Source organism: Pelodiscus sinensis, chromosome 1 (genome assembly GCF_049634645.1).
Source record: "Pelodiscus sinensis isolate JC-2024 chromosome 1, ASM4963464v1, whole genome shotgun sequence".
Lineage (NCBI taxonomy): Eukaryota > Metazoa > Chordata > Testudines > Trionychidae > Pelodiscus > Pelodiscus sinensis.
Genome location: NC_134711.1, coordinates 46,172,615 through 46,197,484, shown reverse-complemented (window position 1 = coordinate 46,197,484; position 24,870 = coordinate 46,172,615). Strand labels below are relative to the sequence as shown.

The window sequence follows — 24,870 nt, the reverse complement described above, 5'->3', positions numbered from 1 at the left end:
AAGATGCAGAAAATAAGTGTTCTAAATCAAGACAAGATAAGAAAAGATAAATACATGGAAATAAGTTAAGTAAAAATACAACAAAAAGCCTTGATAAACTTACCCTGCTGTCTCCTGGTTATTTTCTAACATTTTATGTGAAGCAAATAGCCCTTCTATGCACTGTCAAAAACCAAATGAAATATTATGGAAACTGTTATTGTGCAATGGGCTTTTCACAGAGCCAAAGAGTATCTCAGCCCTTATTTGGTCCTTTTCTGACATTTTTTGGCTAACTTTGTTTAAACTATAGATTGTTTTAATATATTCAATCATGTTCCAGTAGAAGAGCACTTCAGAATATACACAATAACTGATTTTGCTACCTGGATTAAGAGCGAGAGCAAAAATAAGTGGACTAAAGAACCAGCTACATTGTTCCTAGTAATTTGTCTCTCCTCAAGCCGTTACATCAGTTGTTACATTTAAATAGATCCCGAAAGACAAATATCATCCCTTTTTAGAGCTGAATTGTTTTCTAAAAACTAAATTAGTGTATTAAACTACATTGAGACAAAACAGACATCTGTATTTATGCTACACTTTATTGTACTTAAGAAAAAATTTTAAAAGCACAACGCTGTCATTTGCTATAACATATGAAGCTTTGAATAAACAAGCACAACCAGATGAATTCAACTGCGAGTTAAAGTGACACAGCCACTTTAAATGTTTAAATTAAAAAAATGTTTATTAAATATCAGTTTCACTATAAGTGAATTTTAAACTTTATGAAAAGCCATTATGACATCATCCTGTTAGTTCAGTATTGGATTTATAAATGCATCTGTCTCATCTACCTACCTATCTAATGCATCTGTACTGTTACTTATAATGCGCTCATAGGTTGCTATCTAGTCCTGCCCTGCTTAACAAACACACACCACCATCAGTCTCATTTTGGAACATGATGCAGATGCAGGTTATGTCATTATCACAGCTGCCAACTGGTGCCTCCAGTGCCTTTTGTCTCATTTCTCATCATGACATGACCTGAAGAACCACCACAGGTCTAGTTGTATCTCTGCTATAGACAGGGGCAGATGACGGTTTTGCGGGGCCCCGGGCAGCATACTTCCACGAGGCCCCCCCCTTTGCCACGGCGCATGCGCAGTGACGCCATGCGCATGCGCAGCGGCACCACAGCGCATGCGCAGGGCTTTCTGAAGCGCGGGGCCCAGGGCGGCCGCCCCGTTCGCCCTGCCGTATATCCGCCCCTGGCTATAGATAAGAGTCCTGCATGGATATAAAATTTGTATCCACAACTGTATCTGCAAAAATGGCCCATAGATATCCGCATACACATTTACAGATGAGGATACCCACAGATATAAAGTGAATATCCACAGATTTGCAGGGTTCTAAATAAAATGGTTTTATCTGAATCTATATCTGCAAAAATGATCTGCAGATATCCTCATTCATATCCATGGATGCGGCTACCTGCGGATAAAAAGCAGATATCCATGGATTTGCAGGGCTCTATCTATAGATCCCTTAAAAGGAGCAACTAGCACAATTAGCAATGTGCTTTGCCTCCTGCTACTAGAGTTGCAGAATTGAAGTCCCTTGGAATTTTATCATTACTTCAGTGGGAAGGCAGTACAGGCAGTCCCCGGGTTACATGGATCCGACTTACATCGGATCCCTACTTACAAACAGGGTGAGGCAACCCCGCACTAGCTGCTTCCCCCCAGCAGACCAGGGAGACGCGAATCTAGCGCTCCCCCCCTCCCCCCTCCCCCCCCCCCCCCCCCCCGCAGCAGACCAGGGAGATGCGGAGCAGCTTTTCTCAGCAGACACCTCAGCTTGAGAATAAAGGACTGAGAGAAGTGAGGTGTGGGAGAATAAAACTGAGCTCTGGAGAAATGTTTGGCTAGAGTTTCCCCTACAATATATACACGTTCCGACTTACATACAAATTCAACTTAAGAACAAACCTACAGTCCCTATCTTGTATGTAACCCGGGGACTGCCTGTACTGAGCCTTTAACAGCTGCTGTGATGTGGCCCCAATTCAAAGGATTCAATATTAATCTTCCTTTCCCTGTAATAATGTCTTAGCAAACAATGGCACTTAAAATTTAAAAAAACCTACACATTAGAAATAAGACCTGTTTGGCCTTGGCAGGAGAAAACAACACATTGCATCTGACAATTCTTTAAGAACAGTTTGTGTGTGTGAGAATATGAGCTGCTTAAACCAGTGAAATAAAAAAATAATCTGCCTTGGGGCTGTTTAACTGAATATATCTATTTCTCCACTCAAGATTATAGGAAAATAATGAAAGGAGAAAATGTATGTGGGACTTACTTGTTTGAGCACTTTAGGATAAAATGCAAAGATCTGATTCTTTAAATATTTATATCTATACTAACATTGTGATTTGTATGAGATCTTCCAGAAATTCTGTCCTAAAGTTAAGCCTGGGCATAAGTATTTGCAAGTCTGGACCACAATTTACATTTTCAAAAATGCACACCAACTGCTAAAAAGAATACTCATATTTTGAATCACACTGCTTTTTGGCAGCAAGTTAATTACAGTACACAAAAATCACAGATACACAAAGAAGCACTACAAAGCACCATGACTCCAAGTTCTCTCAAATTGTACTGGTGTTAATCTGGAGGTAAATTCATTAGTTTGATCCATTAACTTCGATACATTTGCTTCAGATTTGCACTGGTATAAGTGAGAATAGAATTAGGCAGTATGACATACAGTGCACTTTCTTTCCAGAGGTTCTACTGCAATAGGGATTGGACGACCTAGTGTTTGGGAAAGTTGGGTCTGATGTTTAAAATAGGCAGATAAAAATAAATTTAAATTAACTTTAAAGAGTGCAAGATGAAACTCTTAGGCTAATTTTCAACACTTCCTCTTATAAGCTGAAATTTTAATTTCTTAAAAAAATCAATCAGATTCCCTCCACCCACTGTGTAAACAAGAACAATTGACACACCTTCCCCTGCTTTACATCCACTTTCATTACAAATTTCTTGAGTCCAGAGCATAACTATGACTATGACACATATACTTGTTTTACTTTACACAATCAGGAAAGGTGGAATATGTTGCTTCACACCTAAATAAACAGAACAGCTGCTTCACTGCTAAGAGCCTTTTCTAAAATCCATTTAGTTCAAGGGAAAAATTCTCAGAGCTAGATTCTCAGAAGAACTTTGGTGCTTAACTGTCACTTTGGGCATCTAAGGGTGCGTCTACTACACAACATCCTAAACTCGAAATAAAATATGCAACTTGAGCTACGCAAATTGCATATCTTATATCAAATCTATTTCAAAATATGTTATTTTGAAATTTGGCACCTCTACACAGCCCCAAATTTCAAAATAACACACTTTTTTGAGACATCCCTTATCTTTCATTGCAACAAGGTTTACTGAAATCATGAAATAGTATGCGTTATTTCGAAAAATATTTTGAGATAACATGCGGCTTGTGTAGACCTGGGGTAGCTATTTCGGGATACCGAAATAGCCATGCAGTGTAGACATAACCTTGATCCCAGAATCCAGCCCCAATGAGATACACAAAACCCCACTTAGCTGTCCAAAACCTTGTAGGTTCCTAAACATGCTCAGTGCCTAACTTTCTGGAGTAAAAGTTTCCTAAAAGCTTATCTTTCTGCCTGTGCACATGCCTCTGCCAGACATCTGGATGCCTCAGCCAGTCCTAGAATCAGGCCTATCAAGAGAAAATTGGGTCCTAGTACATCATATTTGCTGGAGCCTCACCAATTCCCATTTCATCCCATTACAGATTTTGGGGGAGATCCTGAGCTCAGAGATCCAACACAATTGTTCTCCCCTTTTTTCCCTCCCATCATCCCTTCCTTTGAATGATGCACAAACTGGAGACAAATGGGTGTTCTTCAGCCTAACTCATCTACAGGGCACAATCCAAAAAGCATGCCCAGAACTCATCAACCAGACTCAGCCTCTGCGGACAACCTTACACAAACAGGTGGAAGAGGATAGTTTCTCTCACAGCTTTTAGCCCAGCAGTTAGGGAACTCACCCAGTATGTGGGAAACCCCTAGTTTTAGCTCCCTCTCTGCTTGAGGGGAAAAAGGGATTTGAACAGGGATCTGTGACCTCTCAAGTGGAATGTCCTTGATATTGGACTATTCTGATCAACTGAAGCTGGTGGATACATAATTTTAAAAAGTCATTGTACCAGGCTCCTTGGACCCTGGATCTCCCAGCGAGTGCTCAAACCACCAGGCTACAAAGGCATTTTCATGCTTGCTTTTTCTTCTTTCATTAATTATCCATTAATGGAGAGGGCTGGCAGCTGACAACACAAAGAAGGTGGAATGTCCCTCTAGCCCAGACTTAGGCACCAAGTGTGTAATTTATGACTTACCTCTCTCCCTGGAAACTCCCATATGCTTCCAAGTGATTGTATAAACCCAGGTGACAGATGCAGGCTTTGTGAATTTGGCTGATTTTCTAAGCACAAATCTATGTAGGCACCTAAATCCCCCACTCTGAGCCACAAAATTTCCACCAAACCCTGTAGGCACCAAAATTCACAAAGGCTGTGTCTACACTGGGCCACTTATTCCGGAAAATCAGCCGCTTTTCCGGAATAAGCTGCGAGCTGTCTACACTGGCCCTTGAATTTCCGGAAAAGCAACGACGCTCTACTGTACAAAATCAGCCGCTATTCCGGAAAAACTATTCTGCTCCCGCTCAGGCATAAGTCCTTATTCTGGAACACTGTTCCAGAAAAGGGCCAGTGTAGACAGCCCAGTAGTCTTTTCCGGAAAAAAGCCCCAATCGCGAAAATGGCGATCGGGGCTCTTTTCTGGAAAAGCGCGTCTACATTGGCCACAGACGCTTTTCCAGAAAAAGGGCTTTTCCGGAAAAGCAGCCTGCCAATGTAGACGCTCCTTTTCCGGAAAAACTGAAAATGGAATAGTATTCCATTGTAAGCAGTTCCGGAAATTCATGCCAGTGTAGACACAGCCTTAGTGCCTAAGTTTTCAATGTAAAAATTATCTAGGCACGACGTTGCTTCTGGGCATGCTCACTGCTATCTCATTCTAGACATCCAGTCTCCTATCTCCTGCCCTAGCCACATATTAATTCATGAACCAGAGAACATAAGCATTTGACCACCTAATTTGCCCATGGACTTCATGTGGCAAGCATGATCAGAGGGTACCTACTGGCACCAGGCCCCATTTAAAAGCCACCCAAAGGAAATGGAATCCATCCTATACCTATTAGTGCAATGATTAGAATAGTCACCTGGGATGTGGGAGACTGTGATGATTCTCAGGATACCTAGGACAAGTACCAGGTTTACAAGGGCACCAACAGTGCCAGGGTGAAGGGGCCAGACTCCAAACACACTCAGCCTCTTCCCCTGAGGCCTCACCCACTGCTCACTCCTCTCCCCCAACCCTTCTTGTTACTCTCCTTCTCCCCCTCCCCACCACTATGCAAGTTATGGGCAGGGCCTCAGGGGGAAGAGGTTGAACAGGGGCAGGACCTTCAGGTGGAAGTGGGTGGAACAGGGGACTCCCAGATGAGTGCTCCAGCAACTGGGATAAAAGTTGTAAGGTGGGCACCACTTACAACTTTATATGGTTTTATTAAGTACCAGCAGGTGAAGGGATGCATAACACTTTCCCACAAGAAACCATGCAGGAATCTAAGTATGGAGACAGGTCCTGAATGTGGATCACTACCAAAGCTAGGCACTTCCCTAGCTGCCTAGAGGGATTTAGGTACCTATTTCGGAGAAAGGTGCATGGTTTGATAGATCAGCACCACCCATTTCTCAGTGTAGGCTTGCTATTTTTTATAGATCATATTTTAAGGCATCTTTCTCTATTCTATAGAAAGTCTAGATATCTAATTCTGCTTTGTAGATCACAGGACTATTCTTCTCTACAAATTAGGCAAATGTTGCAATGCCTAAATCTCTTTGTGGATTCCACCATCCCCCCCAAATACTTTCGTAAATCCTACTGTTAACTGAATTTTTAAAAGTACCTGTGTGTGGGTGCTGAATGCTAATGGAGTTTTAGTATGAACCTACATACTATGAAAAATCTGGCTTTAAATCCCTCCCTGCCCAACTCCTCCGTTTGCTAATTGACAGAGGCCTCTCGACCCTACAAGAATATAAATGATAACATATAATACAATAAACAAACCAGAATAGTGCAAAAAGTGATGTCCCAGCCAAGTAGCCTGCAATTGGCCAGATGTCCCAAAGCGAAGGGTACAAAGCCAAAATCCCGACATAGTTTTCTTTAAACATAGTTTGTGTCAGCTTGACATTCGGTTGAGCTGCTTTGTCATCCTCAGACCACAGTGATTTATCAGCGAAATTCTTTAGAGCTTGGCAAGATGCCCAAAGGCAGCAGAGCTCAAGGCAGAGGAAACATATTTATCAACCGACAAGTCAAACAAAAGGGGGGAGGAGGAAAGGGAGGACAGAGGCAAGTTTCTGGCCGGGAAGTTACTGAACACGTGGGGCCAGAGTTTGAGAGGCAGGCCCTGATCCTGTCTCCTGCCAATACATCACTAGATTTCAGGCCATTTCCCCTCCTTTGGGGAGGAACGCAACTGAATCTAGGCGGATATGCCCACAGCTGGAGAGTTGTGCCAGCAAATACCTTCTCCATGACCTTATCAGCTGACTCATCCGTCTGTGAATGGGTCAAAAGCCCCACTCACACGGGCCCCTCTCTGTCCCCAATGCCTCGCAGTTCTTCCCACACCGCTACTGGGCGCTGAGCAGGCTGCCACGTGCGGCGGCTGCACAGCGCTGAACCTGAGCACCGGCGCGCCCACCTCGGGACCCTTCGCAAGCCCCGGGCTGCTCAGCGTGCAAGCCACCCGGAGCCCGGTGTACGACTCTGATTGGCTCGAGCCGCTAAGCCGCGATTGGCTGGGGAGCTGCCTTTGTTCCCTTTCGGCACCCGCCGCGGCGGTGAGAGCAGCCGCCAGTGCCGCAGGGCAGCGGAAGTTTGGCGTGTCAGAGCGCCTCGGTCTGCGGGGGCAACCCGGGGTGAGGCTCGCGCAGCCCAGGCGCCTCCGGCTCTAACCACGCCCGCGCGCCGCTGGGCAGCGTCTCCCTCCCTCGCCCGCCTGCCCGGCCTTGGTGCGGAGCGAGACAATGGACTTGGAGAGCAAAGTGAAAAAGGTGAGCGCGAGCGTGCCCCGGGTTACCTGCCCCGCGCGCTGCGGGCGTGGGCAACGCCCCAGCTCCCCGCTGCTGCTCATTGTTCCCTCCCTGTCTAGCCGCAGGCTCCGCTAGCCTGTCCACAGATCCACGGGGGATAGCGAAGCGCATTCCACAGGAGTGTGCCCCTCCTGGCTCACTCATAGCTAACCGGTGTGTGTTGGGGGGAGGGGGAGTGGGGAGACCCAAACGCACACGTTAAACTCTGAGGTCGGCCAGGATCTGCTTGAGTTGCATTCACTTGTCCCGCAAGTTGCTGGTGTCTTCTCAAGGGACAGCGCTTGAGTGCCAGTGGTTCGGGATAACTGGGGCTCTGCATCGGACATCTGGCTGAATATGAGGTGAAGCTCTCCCAGCCTGCGTGATGTCTGCCCGGTTCCTGGTTCTCGCTCAAGTTTGCTAGCTTTGCTGCTAGCTTTCAGACTCATAAATGGAAGTGGGGGGCGGGGTAGTGTGCAAGTGGCGGCTGGGGGAAAGTTGGGAACTTGCCTTTTTTTAAAGTAGAAGATTATAGGAAGGATTGTGTAATATGACCAGAATAAACTTGTACAATATAAGGTATGAGAGGCACTGAATGACTAACTTAGTGACCTTCCTGCCCTGCCCCAGCCGAAGAAGAGTTCTCTCCACTTTCAGTTTAAGTACAGAAAACTTCTCTCAAGGTAGATGTCACTGCAGTCTGGTGATCTTACAGCCCTTACTTTTTTTTTTCATCTGATGGAGGGGACAAATAAAAGTTAGTGCCATATAAGAAAAAGGGAAGACTGAAAAAATAAAACAGATTGTGATATACCCAACATGCTAACCTGTGTTTGGGTATATAACAAATATAAAGGCCATATTATTAAATCTTAAATACTATTAAATCTGTAGCTAATTTGTTAAGTGCAGTACAGGGATATTCCAAAAACCAGTTGACTGATTTTTGGGCAGAAGTACATGGATTTCATGTCCTGTCCAATGATGACCTTGTTTTATTGGCATGAAAAAAACTGTCCGTCTGCTAGGATATCAAATTTTTCTTTGGGATATTATTATTATTATTATTATTATTTGATTTGAAAAGAAGTAAGAGGAGCTGATGGAGAGTCAAAGTTCTTGTTTAATTTAGATTTCTTCAGCAATGAATTTTGGATAGGTGGCTAGAATATAATCTTTGCAAGATTCTGTAAAAGGTATGTTTTTTTAAGGACTCAGTATTGGGTTCTGAGTGGTCTCAAATTATTCATAGTTGAAAAGAAGCCTTATTAAACTATTTCATTTGTCTGGTGACAGACATTACAAATGCAGAAGAAACCTTGCATGCCTGTTAATTTGAATATAGAAGTGTCTTAAAAGATTATATTAAAACTTGGCTTGAGGCGCAAAGGTTGTCTGCAAATGTGAATATTTTCAGTTTTGTAGTAAGTATTTGTCTAGGTAGAGAGATTCATAAGTTACTTTATTGCTCTTTTATCCAAACTTGCAGACATAAAAATCTCCTTTGTTTAGAAATAAGTGGAAGAGACATCTTAAAATCTGACAGAAATGTTGCTGTATGACCGTATTAAAATCCAGTAAGGGTAAACATTACATCTTTGTGTGTGTGGTGTGTATACATACATAGATTAAAAATAAAATATTTTAAAGTAACTGCGTGGTCTTTCAATTTGTTCACCAGAAACTTACCAAAATGATGAAGCTGTCATGGGAGACTGAGTCAACTCATTTGTTGACTCCTGCTCAAACATAATCAACCTGCCTAACACTTCTCAGCCTGCACACATCATTATTTAGGCCCTGACCATGCAGTTGATGGTGGGTGTGTGCAGCCACACACATCCATTGAACTTTTTTTTTTAATGAGGCTGTGTAATAGCAGTTACATATGGGCAGGGATGTGCCTTCACAATCCCTTATGAATGGAACTTTAATTAGTGGGGGGGAAAAAACCCTATCTGAGTGCAGTTATGAAATGGACTCTCTAAGCCCCTGTAGAATATTTAGATGCTTGACAACCTCAGGGTCCCCACCCTTTCTGAAAAATTACTTGTGTATAAGATGAAGAGTCGGAGAAGAGTAAATCTAAAATGTTACACCTGTGTTTTCATAGGTTAGCATATCAGTTATGAAAACAGATAGGTGTCGTCAGGTTCTACTTTTGCTTAATAGTTTGCTCTTAGTTTGAGCAAAACTGTCATGGATGAATACCTGCTTTAAATCATGCAATAGTTAATAGAAATGGTGAAAGATAATATTCTGATATGCAAGGGTTTTCTGTTCTGTATTGTTTTTAGCCAGCTTTCACTTTTCTCTCTTAGGGTGTGTCTAGACTACATGGCTCCATCAAGGGAGCCACGTAGATTAGACAGATCGGCAAAGGGAAATGAAGCCGCGATTTAAATAATCGCAGCTTCATTTAAATTTACATGGCTGCCGCGCTGAGCCGACAAACAGCTGATCAGCTGTTTGTCGGCTCAGCGCACTAGTCTGGGTGCTCCGTGCCGACCTGAAAGCCTTTTATTGACATCCCTGTTATGCCTTGTAGGATGAGGTTTACCGGGGATGTCGATAAAGGCTTTCATTTCGACAGACTAGCGTCCAGACTAGCGTGCTGAGCTGACAAACAGCTGATTAACTGTTTGTCGGCTCAGCGCGGCAGCCATGTAAATTTAAATGAAGCCGCGATTATTTAAATCGCGGCTTCATTTCCCTTTGCCAAACAAACAAATCTACATGGCTCTGTCGACGGAGCCATGTTGTCTAGACATACCCTTAGACTCCAAAGCTATTCTTTCTCCAAAGACTTTTCTGTTGATATCAGATATACAAACTTTCAAGAAGACACAATAAAAAGAGCTGAATAGCTGCATTTCTATAAATTAACCTGACAGTCAGGAATAGGGAAGACTTCCCCAGAGGTCCCAACTATATACATTAAAATGAAACTCTCAATAATTATTTTTATCCTGTCTCCTCAATTTTTTAAAAAACAAGTAAAGACTACCTTTATATTACTCAAAGGGACAGAAATTGGCCTGTTAACTGCTCATCAACAGAATGAACAGACAGCTTCATTGTGTGATCCTATGTTCAACAGTCAATCATCAACCCTCATTGTACAACTGAGTTTCTTTCTTTAATGCGTACGGTGAAATAAAATGTTGCTTAAAATTGTTTTATACTGCCATGAATTTACAAAAGGGCCACAGTTCTGAATGTCTACATTACACAACAAATGAATCCTAGCTGTCTCCTTTCTTCCTAATGCCTTCTCTATGCTTTATTGAAAACCATTTTCTTTTCTCCCATTTCTCTCCAACCCTCATTTTACTTCACCAGCTGTTTTTCTCTTAACACAATCAAAACAAACATCAAAACCACTGAATTTTTCAGAGAAACTCAGATACAACCAGTGAATTTTGCCACTCCAGAGCTGATAAGGTAATTGGGTAATCACCATATCTAAACCTAAGAACCTATTTTTTAAGGAAGAAATTTGGCTTGGTATTTGGTCAGAAGCCTGCCATTTAGTAATGGATGTGGTTGTGGATATATCTGGTGCCCTAAATCTGTAATGTGGTTGTTTCGCAATAGCAGTTCATTGAACTGAAAGGCTTATGTTCTAAAAATGAAACAAGGAACAGTGAATTGAGTAGAATGTGCCACAAACTCCAAGATCCAATGTTGACAGAAATTAGAAATTAAAAAATCTTTGACAATTCAATATTTTTCCTGTAGTACATTGAGGCTATGTCTACACTCGTGGCTTCTTGCACAAGTAATATGCAAATGAGGCTAAGCGTGGAATATCGCTGAGCCTCATTTGCATACCTAATGAGCCACCATTTTTTTTCAGAAGAGGCTCTTGCGCAAGAAGGAGCGTCTACACTGCCCCTTCTTGTGCAAGAAAAACCCTGTTGCACAATGCAGTTACACCTATTACTTTTCAGGAAGAATGGCGTTGCGCAAGAGGGTTAGAAGTGTCTGAAGTGTCTCCACCCTCTGTTTTTCAGAAACTGAGAATGGGCAACAAGGGTTAGATGACTTGATGATAACCTGTTAATTTAAGTCCTTCTAATGGCATTGGCTACTGTCAGAAGACTAGATAGACCATTCTTCTGACACAATCTGTTATGAAATCTTTAATTGCTTTTAATTTAGACTTAAATAATATCACAGTAAATGCATATGGAATTGCCAAATTGGTTCAAGTGTGACTTCTTGTTTTTTAAACTGATTCAAATACAAGTATTTTAGGAATTTGCTCTGATGTAATGGGATCCATTTTAAAAATAGATTTGGTTACACTGGCACAGCCTTTCTAAGGGTATGTCTGTGCTGGACAATTAACAATGGCTTTTATTCAGGTTTAACCCTTGGCACTACCCATTGAGGTTTGCTGGTTCTGTAAATTCAAGATAGCGGGCTGAGCAGGGAGCATCGGAAAGAATCTGAGGTTCACTTAAAGTTGGGCTGGTACCTGTTAACTTTGCAAAGAGGATACTGGCAAAAATCATTCAGGGTCCACTTCCAACAGTTTCTTCTCCCTACTTCTTTCGCAAAAGGACAGACAATTGTTTTCACAATTGACTAGGCAAGTTCGTAGAGCATCTCAGAATAAAGTACTGTAGGATATGTCCTGGCTACATACAGGCAAATACAGAAACAGTGAGGACACAGTGATGCAGTCTTTCAAGAGGGAAGATCCTACCCAGGCTAGATTATTCCAAATGCTCAGATTCGGGTGCTGATTACTTTGGGTTAGCGGTGCACTATACACCTAGCCTAATAAACATAAGCTCAGAGTCTCTATTTCCGCTCCAGATCAAGAGCCTTGAGATGGAGGATACAAAGTATCAGGAAACTGTGGTTTTGGGCCACACCCTTCTCCTTTTCAAGCTGTGCAGTAATACAGTATTAAACACCTCTCTGAGGAGCACTGCAGCGAAGACAGTGGGAACTTGGAATTCAGGATCAGGCTCTGCTGTTTTCATATAAATCTTTGTTTACGCTTCTGAGTTTAAAGCACAGCCACATTTGCATATTAATACAACAGCATGGTCATGACCTTCCAGCACTCTGGGAAAACCACCTCCACAAAGGGAGTAGCTAGCAGCGGTGGGAGTATGGCTCTGTGGGGTAGTACTATCAACACTGATGCTTTACAGTGCTGTTACTTGCTGTGCTCAAGGGGGTATTTTTCATACTCTTGAGCAAGAAAGTTACAGCACAGTAACTTGCCAGTGCAGACAAGCCCTTAGTAATGAATTTGCTGTAGTACTCACTTCAACTCCCCTTGTACTGTAAAACTCTTTTGACTGTCCTTAACTCACTTGACTACCATTAACTCAATCTTCTTTGTGCATGTGAGTTTGTGGTACTACCAACTCATGAGCTCAAAGAGTGAATCAGCACCCAGGATTCGTAAGATTTGCCCTAAAGTCATGAAATAATGTAAACAGAATAAGCAAAGTAAAGTTTTGTTTTCTAGTCTGTATTGTAGTTTCTGAACTACTCCTTCTGTATGTTTTATGGCAATTGCCAGCCGAATTTTCAACATATATATACCCCCATGCTGAAAGTGAACATGCAAAAAGGTAAGCCCTTCTCTCTCCCCTTTGTCCCATTTGCTGTCACCTCTTGGCAACAGGGGAAGGGATTTCCCTTGGGCTGTTACCTTCATTAACTACTCCTCCTGCATTGTGTTGGGAAAAGGAAGCCACTGCTGCCCAGCTATGAAAGGAGTTCCTGAGCTATGAAACAGAGTCCTCCAAAACTGCCCTGGAATTGCAACACTGACAATGTAACCGTACAACAGTGGCTGGAACAAGTGAACTTAATTATTTTTCTTAATATTTTAATTTTACTGCTTTTGCATATAAAGATGTTTATTCTACTCTCACAACATTAATTCAGTAGTTTTTTTTTAAACTGTCATTAAACTAGGTATAATGAAAATGCCTTGTATCTAAAATGAGGACTAAAAGATTATACAATAGAAGTAATGTGAAAGAAGTACACAACACAATATTTGACGATGTAATAGGCATATGCCTATCGTATAATCGGCATGTGATAAGAATAGTGGGTTGTTTAGCCTTGTTCTATAACTTTCATTAACTTCACTACAAGAACAAAAGAATACCAAACAGTTACACTTCATTAAACTCCCTGTTAAGACATTTTTTCTAAGTCTGAATTGACTTTGCCCTGTCTGTCACACTGGTGAACTTTGTAAAATGAGTCAGTAGGTCATGGCCCATCCTGCATTACAAACAATGTAATTATGCTGTAAGCATGGCTTACCAGAGAAAATGAAAAGCTGGCAATGAATACTACTATTCTGTACCACTTCCCTGGTACATTACTTGCTTTGTGAAAATGCCTACATAGTTATGACAGAAAAAGATCAAAACATTGCTCTTAAAAATGTGGAGTGTCTGCTTTTTTCATTATTAAAATGTCAAGATCTTCCAATAAAACTGAATACAAATGGAGAAAGCAACTTTAGAAATCATTAGTAAAAATATTTGAGGAAAGAGTGCAACCTTTAACTTCCCACCTAAACAAATACAGATGGATGCTGTGTTTTGCAAAAGCATAGTTTAGTAATATCTATTGAAATTCACTTCCTTTTTGTGACACTTCTGTTTGGTTTCTACTGCCATGGAAACTGTTTACAACAGAAAGCTGAGCCCAGTCACTGTCAATGTAGTGTTTAAAAAAATTAAGGAAAATCCATTTAACTTGTCAGTACTGTACAGACTAACAATTTTGTTCTCAAGGAAAAATCACAGCAAGTGGAGGAGGATGATTCTAATTCTATGTTTTGTTAAGCTTAGAGCAATTTATTTTCTTCATTTGAAGAAAACAAAACAGGAAATGCTCATGCATCCTGGAAGGGCTGTATGGAACATGTTCTTCCTATCAGCAAATCACTTCTGAAGTGAAAAAGTTGTCCTGTGTTTAGGTTAAGAAGCTAAAAGGAATACTGCCTCCAAGTGCACTTGGAACATGAAAACAGCCACACTGGGTCAAACCAAAGGCCCATTTTCATAACCTGTGTTATGAAACACAGTGACTAATGCCAGGTGCCCCAGAGGGAATGGTCACAACAGGTAATCATTAAGTGATTCAAGTGACAGATAACAAGCCATCCTTTCCTCACAAGCAAAAGTAACAAGACCTAAATAACAAGATTACTAACAATATTTGGCTCTGAGAATTGTTAAGAGAAAGCTAGTTAACAGCCTCCTTTGTAACAGAGATTTCTCCGATTTATAATTTTTTTTTTTTACTGTTATTGAAACTGTCAAAGCAAAAACACGCTCCTCTCTGTTTAGGCGGCTAACAACTGATTTGCTTTATTGATCAGCAAAGCAAAGTGAGCCAAACGTGGTCCCAGCAAAGTCGGGCGCAGTAAAGCAGGCTAATACAATCAATCCTAGTATTTTATACCCTTAACCAAACACGTCTGACGTCACGGCAAGAAATCAAAGAGAACTTCAAAGAGGAATTATTATCAGCATAGAAAGAAACAGGTTAAAAGGGAGTTCGAGCTTCAGCTCAAAATAGTTCATTAACACATTCCAACAGCGCATTCCTCTGGTCTCTCCCCACCTAGGTGAAGGCCAGTTCACTCCCTCCTGCAGACACAAGAAACTGAAATGGCTTTTGTTATACAGAATGGCTTCTAGCTAAATATGAAATGGTATCTACAAAACTGAACAAAGCATGAGAGGAACTTGAAGGAAAAACATTGCTTTTTTTTTTTTTTGTTCCTTTTCTAAATGATACATCAGGTATGTCTCCTCTAGGCATGTGTTTTTAAAAAGTCTCATTTGACACAGTTTTCTAATTTCAGTTGATTGCATAAATGATTGTTGTGCAGGATGCCAGCTACATAACTCACTGAAGTGGAAATAGACTAGACTAAACTGTTAACTGATGTTTCTTGTATTTTGATCATTCCTTTTTCATATGACCCCTCTCCACCCTCTCAAAGATGTGAGAGGCATACAAAAGAATGAAGGGAAAAATCTCTAGAACAGAATTGATGGCTGAATTGATGGCTGTGAGCTCTCCACTAATCAGCTGGGTGGCATTTTAATTTCTCCTGGGTGGCCACCCAAGCACTCAGTTTTCAGGGAACGCTGTCTCCCCTGTCCCCATCAATGGCCCTGTTTATGACCATGGTTATCGTTCCCATATCTCTGACAGCTGGATGTATATGTAACCGGCAAATAGTTGTACAATTTGAATAAACATAACTAGCATTCTTTGTCAATTTTAAGATTAAGTCTCTTTAATAGCCTTAGATTTTATCGCTAGGCAGTGTACCAGTGCCTTAATATTTACATTCTGACTCTTATAATTTTTAGCTACAGAATGTTGTAACAAATGAATTATTAGACTATTTGTGTAGTAATCTTTATCTGTTGTGTCCAGCTCCATGATTTATACTGTTATGTATGCTGGTATCTATCCTCACTAATGTTCTTCTTAGATGCAAACATTTTTCTGGCATCTTAATATTGGTAAATGGGTTTTCCCCCCCCACACATGCTCCTAAATCTTAGAAGCGTAAAAGTGAAAGGGAACTTAGTTAAGTCATCTAGTCCAGTCTCCTGCACTCAAGGCAAGACTAAATAACAACTACGCCATTTCTGACAAGTGTTTTGTATGTTTTTAAGAACAGGTAGACAATGACTGAGATTCCACAATATCTCTGGGCAATTTATTCCAACACCTAAACACCCTGACAGTTAGGAAGTTTTTCCTAACATCTGACAACCTCCCTTGCTGCAATTTAAGCCCCTGGCTTATTGTCCTATCCAAAGAGGTTACGGAGAATAATTTTACTCCTTCCTCCTTTCCTTGCAAAGTACCTTTAATGTACTTGAAAACTATTTTTGTCTCTATCAGCCTTCTCTTCTCTAGACAAAACAAAACAAAGATACATTTTTCAATCTTTCCTATAGGACATGTTTTCTAGACCTTTGATCAATTTTGTTGCTTCCCTCTTGACCAATGTTCCTTCTAATTTTTTCCATCCATGTGAGGAATAATTTTTATATGCACTACTAATAACAAAAAACCCTGTGGGTGCTCTCTTAATTAGCTGAGTGGCTTTTGAATCTCTAATGAGCAGCTGTACAAGTGCACAACTTACAGGGAGCACTGCTCTCAACTTTTTTCAGTTTGTCCATGTCTTTCCTGAAATGTGGCACTAAGAACTGGACACAGTATGGAATTGATGAAGATACTGGGCAGAACTGGAGCCAATCTAAATCCTAATCTTTTTTGGGGGGGAGGGAGTATTTTATTTCTCTTTCATACCCCTATAAAACCATCATCCTGTTTTATGACCGATTATAGTCAGAAAACTGTGGAATGTGCTAGGGTTGAGGATAACATGATGCTCTTCATTATGCATATTGCTGGTATTAAATTGCATAGCCATTGTCTGAGAAGCCTATACCTACATAGAAAAGCATCAAGACAGTAACTCTTTCTCTTAATAGGTTTTCTATAAATTGTAGTTATACATTGCCATCATAAGAAATAGAATGTGAAATCTAATACCACTCTGATCTGTTTCTTGATTTTTTTTTTTTAATTTCAAATTACATTTCATCAGGTTTATCAATTGTAAAAGCCAAATCAACAGCGAGGATAAACTTAGTTGCCTGATGAAAATAGTATCAATATGGTGGTACCCACAGCTGAATCTCTTGTGTTTATTTTCTCCTCTTTGTTGTTGTCTTTACACTTATTTTAGACATTTCTTTAAACTAAATTAGAAAAAAGATCACAAAACAAACTGATTTCTGACAGTCCCTACAGTATGGTGAGGCACTGTGGAAAGCTAAGTGGGTTTTTTTCATCTTTTTCTGTTCACTCTTCCACATCCATATGGATGAATAATTAATGCTTTAAACAACAACAAAACTTCTTGTTTTCTAATACTCTTCCAAGGACACGTGTATAAAGCATGTTCCTTGTGTTGCTTTGCAAATGTGAATAAGTATGTGAATGATTCTTTTCTCTCAGCAGCAAAAGAATATATATATAAAAAATACAGCACATTGAAAACTTTTCCAATGTGAAGTATTGGGTATCCTAATGTGACCCTCCTTGTATAGGTGCTTTAAGACTGAGAAAAAAATCTCTGTTTTTATAGTATTGAGGACTCAGAGAATGACTTATACATAGAAACACAACTTTTTAAATCCCGGACAGATCTGAAAACATTGGAAGTACTTAGGGACCTTCCCCCCCCCCCCCCCCCCCCCGCCCCAGAGGTTGATATTTTCGTAGAGCTAGAGTTTAGGGTAACTCATGATCACAGTAAAATCAAATAGGCCTCACTGATTTCAGTATAGGAGGGGACTCTTAAAGGAAGAGATGAAAAGGAAGATTTGCAGTAGAAAATCTCTAGAAATGACACTAAGTTATGTCTCTTCTCTCCTTTACGTCCTTCACTTAGCTTTTTTTCTTCAGATAAGTACAAAGGAAACTAAGGAAAGGTGAGAAATCCAAACCCTGGGTTTGGGTACTGCATTGGAAAGTTTGTGACTGTTAATCTTTAAGGAAACTTCCAAATAGCGTCCCCTAGAAGTCTGGTGGAATCACTTCTCACATTTTAATTTGTAAGAGGGATTTTCAGTTACATTTCAGGAACCTTGACTACATCTCCTCAGATGAGATCTCAATAGATGATCTATTTTCTTCTAATGTGATTTTCATCTCACTCTTGAACCTAACTCTTGAAGTGATAACTCCTGCAGCTTGTATTTCATAACCTACAAAAACAAAACTCATATAATGGCTACAGATTAATTATCCATTTCTAGCACTAAGCAATATTGTGCTAGGTAAAAATAATCACAAACAGCAATGGTAACTGAAAGTGATATTTGATGGTAACACGCTAAAACATGAAATATACTATCCCCAAGGTAGGTGCACTAGTATGTATCTGAATCTTGGAAATGTAAGGATATTCTGCATTCTAACTCCCATCCTTTTATGAGTGACATTGGTTTATAGGCTACAAATTAGTCACAGGCATTAGATTAAACTGCTGTTTTGCCTGAATCCCTCCATATCAACGTTTGTAAAAACAAAAACCCCTCCATTTCCAGTGCAATGGCTCATTTACAAAGTGCTAAAATCTTTTCTTTTTTTTACATGCTGCCAGCCTGTTTTTTTTAAGTCCTATTTGGAGTACGAAATATGGGTGGGAAGTGCTACAGATATCTTTTATGCCAAATTTGAGCCTCAGTCAAATATTTGTGGCCTAGTTATAAATCCATGGTAATCCAGGCTTGGAGTAATAATTCAAGGCTGCTATAATATCTTACATATGAATAAACTATTAAATGCTTATATACGGCCAGTGGGGTTATAGAATTTTGCTATAAGCTCTGGCATGTATAGCTGGTTAACTGTGACAGTTGTTCAACTTGGAATGGAGTAGTGATTTTGTAGTTGCTTAGCTGTAACCATTTAAAACATGTGCCCTTGAGTCATGAAAGGATCATTAAACAGATGACCTGTATCCATTATATTTGTACTGTCTTCCATACCCAGCCTGTCCCTACGTCAGCAATCTGGTTTGAAATAGCAGATATTTTTGGATAGCTTTCTTGAATAACATTTTCTTTAACAGAAACTGACGTGAAGAAACCTTGCTTTGGCAGCCTTTCATCTGACCCATCTGTCCAGTTTCTTCCATAATTCCATTTATGGATAAATTGGTTCCATCCTCTTTAAACTCTCATTCTCTACTTATGCACGTATTGAGTCCACTTTGGTATATTTTTGGATACATTGACAGGCTACTGTGGCATAGAGTAATGGTGCCAAAGATCCAACATAAAGTGCTATTTGGAAGGTTCAGACGCATACCATTTTTGAGAGAAGCAATGGGGAAAATGAAGTGCATTTCATTGGCTTCATTGTCCAATTTAAAGACTGTTTGAGTGCACCAAAGATGGTGTGTTGTAGTCAATACTCAGAAGTTCTGTGTATATAGTCAGTCCTTACTGCTGAAATAAGACCGGCATCTCCTAAATATCCATTGACAATATTACTTGACACCTGTTGGTAAGTGCAGAGTGCTCATGTGAAGGAGAAACCTCTGAAACAGCATTGTTTATGGATGTTCTATAAATGTTTTGGGAGGTGGAATGAGTAGTTCTGCTGTCAGAGGCACTGAATATGACCAGATAGTGGGGTAGAGACTAATACATTTCTGAAGATTCATGACGGTTGTAGCTAGACAAATTCAAACTGGAAATAAGGCATACATTGTAACACTGAGTGATTAATTATTGCAATAACTTATTTACTAACTGACAATTTTCTAAATCCTAGTTGGATATTTTTTCTAAAGGATATGCTCTAGACATTTTTGGTGGAAATTATTATGTAAGAGGTTAGAGTAGATCAGGGCTGGGCAAGATGTGGCTTGAGTGCTGGATCTGGCCCTCTTAACACCTTGATTCTTGGACTGCATCTGTCCACTTTCTATTTATATTTTGCTGCTCATGCCTCTGAATTTCCATGCAGTGGCTCAGGCAGCAGCATTCTATTTAAATGGTCCAAGGCTCCCAGTCACAGCGCTACCCTGACAGGGATCAAAGCAACGAGCCCTTCAAATAACCACAGCAATCCTGGGCAGCTGCCAGGCAACATGGTAGTGGCGGGGCCATGAGCCCTTTGCTGTGTTTTTAATTCTAAGACTCTGGCCCTAGGCAAACTCTGGGGGGAGGCCAGTCCTCAGCCTTACCTCTTCCACGCCAAGCCCCACCCTTTCTGAGGGGTGAAGCTGGCCTCTACCACATCATTAAGTGGCCCGCCTGCGAAAATTATTGCCCACCCCTGGAGTAGATTATCATAATGGTCCCTTTTAACTTTGGAACTTATGGATCGATATGAACTTACAGGCTTAACTTACAAGTTTCTACAGAAACTTTGGAATCCTTTTCTTTGTGGGCAGAGAGATTGGATTAAGTGTCAAGCAACTCAGTCTCTTTAAGGTAACTAGCTCATATGGGCAGCCTAGGGTCCCCATCTCTCTTTTCATATATAGAGGTTAAATTGCATTGTTGCCCCCCTGGATCTTATCCAAGCATCTTAGCCCTTGTTGGCACAACAGTGTGCTAGGAGTTCCTGTTTAGTTGCTTGTCGGCTATCAATCCTCAATCCTTTTCAGAGTCATTGCTTTCCAGAATGCAGATTTCCATTATGTTGGTGTGGCCTCCTTGTTGTTAGATGTATAACTTTCCAATAACTGTGTTTTTTAAAAGCATATTCTGTTTCAAGGGCCCATTTTGCCAGGCAATCCAGATTGCTCTTTGACTACCCTGTTCTAATAATTATTTACCATTCCACCAATCTGTATCACCTATAAATTGTATCCCCATTGTTTATTACTCTCCCAGAAATACCCTGATTAGTTGGTTCCCAATTGACATCTACTTTTTTAAAATCTATTAGCCTCGTTGTGATCCATTTGACATGTGCTTTATTAATAATGCATAGTGGTATTTTTATTCAGACAGTCAGGCAGTACTAAGTCAAAGTACTTACAAAAGTCTGGGTATATTATACCAACACCGTTTCCTTTATCAACAGAACTTCTGATTCTGTTCTTTAAGATTGTTTGACAAAAACTATTTTTGTGAAATATGCTAAGGCACCCAGCATGAGGTAGACTTAGGGGCTTACGTTAAATGATTCTCTTGGCCCTTTGTTTAAATTTTTTCCAGCTTCACTCACTTTGTGTCTTCCATGTATGATGGTTTATAGTCTTTTGTATAATCATGCTAGTTGTGTTCTTTTTTGTTTGGACATGTTAGAATACATAATTAACATAGATAATCTTGATTATCTCTATTTAATCTTGACCTGATAATCATGGCTTAAAAAAATAGTTTATCTATACTCAGATCATTAAGTTATGCAGAGAACAGGAATAATGTAAATGACTTTTCTTTAATCTGAAATTCTTTTCTTCCCAGACATGACAATCTTCAGGAAATCTTTCTCTCTCATTTTCAGATCCATTTGTTGTTCATATCCTCAGCCCAGATCCCACTTAGTCAATTAACAGGTTAAACATTGTCAACCTAACCTTTAGCCTACTGAGGGTGGGATATGCCAGACTTTTAGCTATTCAGTGGCTAATAACACTTAAGGATAACACAGGTTAAAGTTTATTGTGTTGTATTGTTTTATTCCGACTCTCACTGAAGTTAACGTATATAAATGTCTTGAGGTATTTCTTGACTATAGTTTAGATCCTTCATTTGAACATGTGCTATTTTAGTGTTTTCAGTGTTTACCTTTCATAACTAGATGAAATAGTTTTTATGACTCCTGTACTTATAATGTCTCTAGTTTTGGCTTGGTGACTAAGATGTCAGCCTCATAAGTTGTCATTTAATTATTTAAACTTTTGTTCTTTGACATTTAATATCTCAACAGTAAAATATAAGGGTAAATAATAGTAACTGAGATGCAAAATATAATCTCTTAAAATTATTTTAAATTTTCATAAATTTTCACTTCACTCTTAAACAGATGGGCTTGGGTCATGAACAAGGATTTGGTGCCCCATGTTTAAAATGCAAGGAAAAATGTGAAGGATTTGAACTACACTTCTGGAGGTGAGTACAGGTGTAACTTAGCTAAAATATAAGGCTTGTTTCTTCAAATGCTAATGTCCTTGTCCTTAATAAGAATGTTTTAAATGCTTTATTGTTAAGGCACCTGGTCACATTTGCAGGATCAAGGCCATGATTTGACCAAACAAAATACAGGACTATGTAGCACTTTAAAGACTAACAAGGTGGTTTATTAGATGATGAGCTTTCGTGGGCCAGACCCACTTCCTCAGATCAAAACAAAAAAAAAATATATATATTTTTTTTGATCTGAGGAAGTGGGTCTGGCCCACGAAAGCTCATCATCTAATAAACCATCTTGTTAGTCTTTAAAGTGCTACATAGTCCTGTCTTTTGTTTCAGCTACACCAGACTAACACGGCTACATTTCTATCATGATTTGACAAGGTACTTGAGTTGCACCTCCTAGTATTGTGCAAATAGGGGCATGTTTTTGTTTTGTTTTGTTTTTTTGGGGTTTTTTAGCTTGAAGGCCATTCTCAACTTTTTGTCAGATGAATCTTTTCATTTTTAAAAACGTTTTTAAAGATTGGAAGTAAATTTTTAAATGAAAGCCTTTTTTGAATGGAAAAATCAAAACTTTTTTTTAAAATCTAAATAAAACATTTTGGAGGTGGAGTTGGAACAATTTGGTAAATTCAGCAGAAACTCCTGAAATGTTTTGCTTGACCTGAATTTTTAAGCTGGGGAAGAAAAAAAAATTGTCTGAAAAATTTCACTCTGCTCTAGAGCCTTGTGTTCAACAGGGACTGGGATTACCACTTTGTGTTTAAAAGTTAGGCGGATGCTTCAGGATCTTGTTGAATCAAGACCATAAATTAAAAACTCCATTCCTTCTATTATATACAATGGGAGAAATGAGAACACCCAAACTTGGTTTTGATGACCATTTGTGTTGTGCCCCTGATACAAACAAAATGCTTAAATGTTTGCTTGCCTGAGAACTTAATTTATGTTGAAATTGAGTTAATTGTGGAGTATTTATACAGTTGCTAACTTAACTTTTGTCATATTGAAGTAATTTAGATGAAATGCTACTTGACTTGGATGGCATACTTTTCCTGAATCCAAGATTTGCTATGGCTTCCTATCTTCTATATAATAAACAGATAGTGGCTTGTTAGTGCTTTGTGAGGCTTCTATAACATTAGTATTTTGCAGTATTATTGCTGAACAGGAGAACATCTGCTTCTCCCATGTTGCCATGCACATACCAGAGTCTGTATTCTATTAAGACCTGACTACATTTAGTTATACAGTATCAGTAAAATTTATGTCAGTTAGGAATGTGTATGTTTAAATGAAATAGTTACAAATAAGTCCCATAAATAGGTGGGGTGTGTGTGTGTGTGTGTGTGTGTGTGTGTGTAATAGTTGTATACAAGCCCTAGTATGAACACAAAATAATGGTCTTAATATAATTTAGTATAATTCTTCAAATGGAATAAGCTATGTCAGTATAAGCACTCTCTTACTGTAGAACTGCAGCACACTGAGTTGGGCATGCAGCTCTGACTATACCAGCATAAAACTTAAAAAACAGCTAATAGACTAGCAGTGCCTTAAGACCCACAAAAGCTCATGATACCAGCTACCATCTACATGTTTTGTTAGCCTTTAAGGTGCTGCTAGACTACTCATTGTTTAAGTTTTTCCAATTACAGACTAACTCAGCTACCCCTCTGACACTTTTATACCAGCATAGTAATAGCCAGGGCCCGCTCACCAGCCGCGCAGTCCAACGATCTGTGCATGCGCAGATCGTTCTACGCATGCACAGATCGCCCGAACCCGGCTTTTCCGAGCCCTGGCTATAGAAACAAAACTCAAGAGGGTAGACAAGGTCTGTGGCTCATTCACTCTCTATTTAGACATTCTACTGCTTCAGAGAGTAAACTCAGTTTGTTGGATCACTGCTGCATATGCAAGAGAACCTGTAAATGCAGGATGTGATCTGTGAATGCAACTACATCTTGTGACACACTTCAGTATTATGTATGAATGTAGATCTATTGGAAATCTTAACAGGGAATTGGGTTAAGGAGTGGATATGAATCTTACAGGTCAGTAACTACTAGTATACAAGGGTATGTCTACACTACCCCGCTAGTTCGAACTAGAGGGGGTAATGTAGTCATCCGCACTTGCAGATGAAGCCCGGGATTTGAATTTCCCAGGCTTCATTTGCATGAAGCCAGCCGGCACCATTTTTAAATGCCGCGGCTACACGCGGCACGGACTAGCTAGTTCGGATTAGGCTTCTAATCCGAACTAGCTGTACGCCTCCGAACTAGCCAGCATTTAAAAATGGCGCCGGCCGGCTTCATGCAAATGGCGCCGGCTGGCTTCATGCAAATGAAGCCTGGGAAATTCAAATCCCGGGCTTCATTTGCAACTGCGAATGACTACATTACTCCCGCTAGTTCGAACTAGCGGGGTAGTGTAGACATACCCCAAGTCAGTAGGTTTGTTTGTTTGTTTTTTTTCATACTAGGGATGTCACTGTGTAGTCAACTACACAATCAATAAGCCTGGGCTTATTGGTTAATCCTATCAACTATACATCTTCCCCCCTTGCTGCCTCTATCAGAAGCAGCAGTTGGGGGCAGGAGCAGGTTCCTCATGAGCACTGGATCCTGCTGAGCTACCTGCTCCCTCCCAAGCTGCTGCCTCTGATAGGCCGCGGAGGGTGAGGCGGGAGCCGATATGCATGGAGAGCCAGGTTTCAAGTGGGCTCTCCATGAAGCTGCCTGCACCCCCCTTGCTGACTCCCACAGAGGCGGGGTGTGTGTGCAGGGGAGCCTGCTCCGTGGGATGCCAGTGCAGCCTCTGTCCACGGAGAGCATTGGCCCCTGCGGACAGGGGCTGCTGCTTCCTCTGTATCAGAGGCAGCAGCGCAGAGTGGCAGGTGGGAACTGCTCT

General features: G+C 40.4%; 1 protein-coding gene across 2 annotated transcripts in view; it reads left to right on the top strand.

Annotated features, from left to right (window-relative positions):
• Nucleotides 1–6,927: 6,927 nt before the first annotated feature.
• The window catches only part of TES (testin LIM domain protein), a 42,843-nt gene continuing 24,900 nt past the window's right edge, over nucleotides 6,928–24,870 (top strand). Inside the window, exons 1-3 of one of the 2 annotated variants that reach the window (XM_014573352.3) lie at nucleotides 6,928–7,231; nucleotides 14,877–15,054; nucleotides 21,845–21,930. In XM_014573352.3, coding sequence (XP_014428838.2) covers nucleotides 15,043–15,054; nucleotides 21,845–21,930 — 98 coding nt within the window. In that variant the 5' untranslated portion in view covers nucleotides 6,928–7,231; nucleotides 14,877–15,042. The remainder of the gene's footprint in view (nucleotides 7,232–14,876; nucleotides 15,055–21,844; nucleotides 21,931–24,870) is intronic. The other variant, XM_006122535.4, reaches the window with a different exon arrangement.